At 52.5% G+C, this 3,250-nt stretch overlaps 1 protein-coding gene across 1 annotated transcript in view; it reads left to right on the top strand.

Annotated features, from left to right (window-relative positions):
- The first annotated feature begins 2,073 nt into the window (after nt 1-2,073).
- Nucleotides 2,074-3,250, top strand: part of LOC104996566 — a 6,235-nt gene continuing 5,058 nt past the window's right edge. Inside the window, exons 1-3 of the mRNA XM_010850851.1 lie at nt 2,074-2,091; nt 2,262-2,447; nt 2,932-3,107. Coding sequence (XP_010849153.1) covers nt 2,074-2,091; nt 2,262-2,447; nt 2,932-3,107 — 380 coding nt within the window. The remainder of the gene's footprint in view (nt 2,092-2,261; nt 2,448-2,931; nt 3,108-3,250) is intronic.

Genomic DNA, 3,250 nt, shown 5'->3' with positions numbered 1-3,250 from the left:
CAGTTGTTGAAGAAGGTGAACCAGAGCTGTTCTGACTTCTCTGATATATTCTTGATATACTTTAGTGGAGGGCAGTTTCTTGCTTTGGGACTGAAATGATGAGGATAAAGATTGTGCTTTATCTGCCTCGTTTGTAATCCCTTGTATGGTTTTTGTCTTGGTCCTGGAAAACCAGGAAAGAAAACCTGGTTTTCTTTCTGTTTTTTGTTGTTGGTAAGAACAAATCTCAAAGAGAGAAGAGGTAGATGTGCTGTTACTAGTAAAGAAATACAACTAGATTCTAGCCTAATGCAATTTGCCCTTTGTTTCCAACACTGAAATCTTAGTTTAAAATCCCTGGAACTGTTCTCTGGAGCTCTTGAGGCTTTTACAAGGCTTAAATTCCTTATCCTTTGTTAGTTAACAGTGTGCTTTTCTTCTGAATATGGAAGTTCATTGAGAGGCTAAGGGATTAAAAATGAAAGGTGGTTGGGAGAAACCAAGATTTAAAGTGACGTTAGGTTATCCTCTTTTGCTTGAAACAGGGAGATGAGCTGCTTCTTAAGAAAGGTCCCCAGATTAGAAATGAGAACATAGCCCTTAGGACTTGGGGAAATGCTGGAGTCCAGCTCCAGCAGCCAGGGATTCAACCTGAAGAGATGGACGGTGCTGGCGATGAGACAGCATCTCAGTTTTCTTGGTCTGCCAATTTATTTCAAGTTTAAGATTTTCTTTTATACTTTTACAAAAGCATTAAGTCAGAGGTTTGACATTTTCAGTTCCCCCTCACCCAGATTTATTATGTCCATAAATCATTGTTGCTCTTCAGAGTTCCTGCTTAAGTGATTCTCTCGGAATCAGCCTTACCATCTATTATCTACTTCCTCTAATGTGTCCTATAGTTAACCTGTGATTACTTTGTAACTCGTGCTACATTCCTCAGTTTACTACTTATCTTCCTAAATCTTGTTTGCCCCTAACGTCCTGAGCTCACTATCTCTTAAAAAGGCTTCTAGCTATAGTGTCTCTAAAAATTCCTAACTTCTATAAGCTATAGTAAAATATGCTAACATTACAACATTCCTTAAATCTTTAACTTAACTATTTTAATTATTTCTGAGCCCTAAATTCAGTAAACTCCTTTGCCATAAACATTTTCCTCACAAATAGGCTTCAGATAGCAATCCCTCCCATGGCCTCAAGCTGCAGCCTATGTGCTCATCCTGGAACACTCTTTTGTAAAAGTCCTTAAACTAATGTCAATGATTAACTTTATTAATTATTCTCTGAGCACAGTTGCAGAAGGCTTTGTGCCTTCTCATGCCCCTCTCAAGAACAATAAGCACCTTAATATTCCTTTTCAGTCAACTCAGCCAAGGAGAGGAAAAAACAAGTCAGAATCATAAGGCCTAACTCCTTCATCCCAGGTCCGTGCCTGCGGAATGAGGAGAGGGGGCTGGGGGCCGTGCCTCCATTTGGTCAGTTATGCCTAACGCGGCTCCCGACAATCATAGATTCAGGAGGAAAGGGGGTGGGCTCAGGGAGGGGCCTCAAAGTCACAGGTGAAACTCTGAGATCCCATCCAAACCCACAAACAAAAGCTAGAACTGGCCTAATGGCATTCCATTCATTAATTCAGCAGATATCAACTGAGCACTGACCAGGTGGCCAGGCCCCAGGGGATCTGTGGGAATACAGCAATGAGCAGATTCCCCTCCGTTTGCCACGAACACGGAGCTCTGTGCTCAAACGGTGGGCGTTGAAGGGGCCCGAAAGGAGACCCCCTGCCCTGACTGCTGCACAGACTGCCTGGCTTGCTGCTCAGCCCTGCTCTAAACCAGTTCAGCGGACTCTCTGACTACCCCGCTGCCAAGAGAGAGGGCAGCGGGGTGTCCTCCCACAGCCCAGGCGGGCAGAGAGCCACTGGGCCCCTGTCAGCAGCCAGCTCGGGAGCCTAGCCCAGAGGCAGCTCTGGGTGGGCGGCCGGCGGGCACACTGCAGAGCTAACCCGGCCAGGGCTGGGGTCCCTCAGGGGTCATGGACATCCCCCCTCCTGCCTGTGACGGTCCCACCCCAGGCCCCAGGGGCTGGACGATGGGGCTGGTTCCTGAGGTCAGTTTGGGGGAACAGCAGAGCAGCCTCCCCACCCTCGGGGGTTCTTTTGCCTTGAAGTGAGTCAAAGGGACCCTGTCTCAGCACCAGGTCCCCTGAGAGTGGAGCCCAGCCCTGGACAGCTGGGCCGGGTCCGGGGGCCAGGCACGCTGCCCACGGACTGGGCATAGGCGCCCGCTGCACAGCCTCGCGTGGGCACCGCCTCCCCTCAGAGCGGCGGGGAGGAGAGGGCCGGCCCAGAGCGGCCCTCAGCTCTGCCCCTGCGGCTCTCCCTTCAGATCAGACATGGCTCGGGAGCCCAGGCCCAGCGCTGCCCGGTGGGGCCGGAAGAGGCCATGGGGCACAGCTGCCTCCCGGTGAGTTCGGGGTTGCCTGCTGGGAAGGGAGTCTGACCACGGCTTGTCTGGGGCCCTGGGCTCCCCGGGACAGAAGGAGCACCCCAGGAGGCTCGCTCAGTGTGCTGCCCCAACTGGCCAGACCGCCTGTCCCGTTCGCCGTCTCCCTCGGCCACAGGTTTTGCCCGTAAACTGGGGGGTCAGGAGGTTGGTCCAGCTCACTCCAAGGCCACTTCTAGCTGACATAACCCAGCCCCCTTCCTGCTGGGGGTGCCCTCTCCCCTCGCCTGGACCCAAAGGTTGTGGGTCCTCCAAGCGGAACCTCTCCTGTGAGGCACTCGGGAGCTGTTTCTGGGTATAGACGTTTGGGAAGTAGAAAATGGGAACCTTTCTGGATGAAATCGTCCCTCTTGCTTGCAAAGCCTCAAGGAATTTTAAAGAAACCTTTAAACGTTTTCAGAAAGGCGCTCAGCAGCCTCTGCCAGCCACCGTGCCGTTTCCACAGATGATAAGAAGGGTGTGTGGGGACCCGTGCGCCCTTGGTCCGCTCCGCGGGCCTCTGTGCTCCGCTCGCCTCTGTGCTCCGCTCCTGGCCTGTCTGCAGACCCCCAGTGCTTTCTGTCTCACGGTAGGGGAGGCAGGAGGCAGTCGGCAGGTGGTCGATGTGAGGTACAACGCTGTGTAAGCACTTGGTACCCAAGGTTCTGGTTTCTTTTGGGTCTCATCTCCCTCGAAGCGGGACGGCAGGGCTGGGTGGGGGCCCCTGTGAGCAGCTTCTGCACCTCCAGGCTGACCTCGAGAGCGATTAGGCCAAATCTCTCCCT

This window comes from Bison bison, unplaced genomic scaffold (genome assembly GCF_000754665.1).
Source record: "Bison bison bison isolate TAMUID 2011002044 unplaced genomic scaffold, Bison_UMD1.0 scf7180017864295, whole genome shotgun sequence".
Taxonomy (NCBI): domain Eukaryota; kingdom Metazoa; phylum Chordata; class Mammalia; order Artiodactyla; family Bovidae; genus Bison; species Bison bison.
Note: the sequence above shows the minus strand (reverse complement) of the source record. Positions and strands in the feature narration are given on the sequence as shown.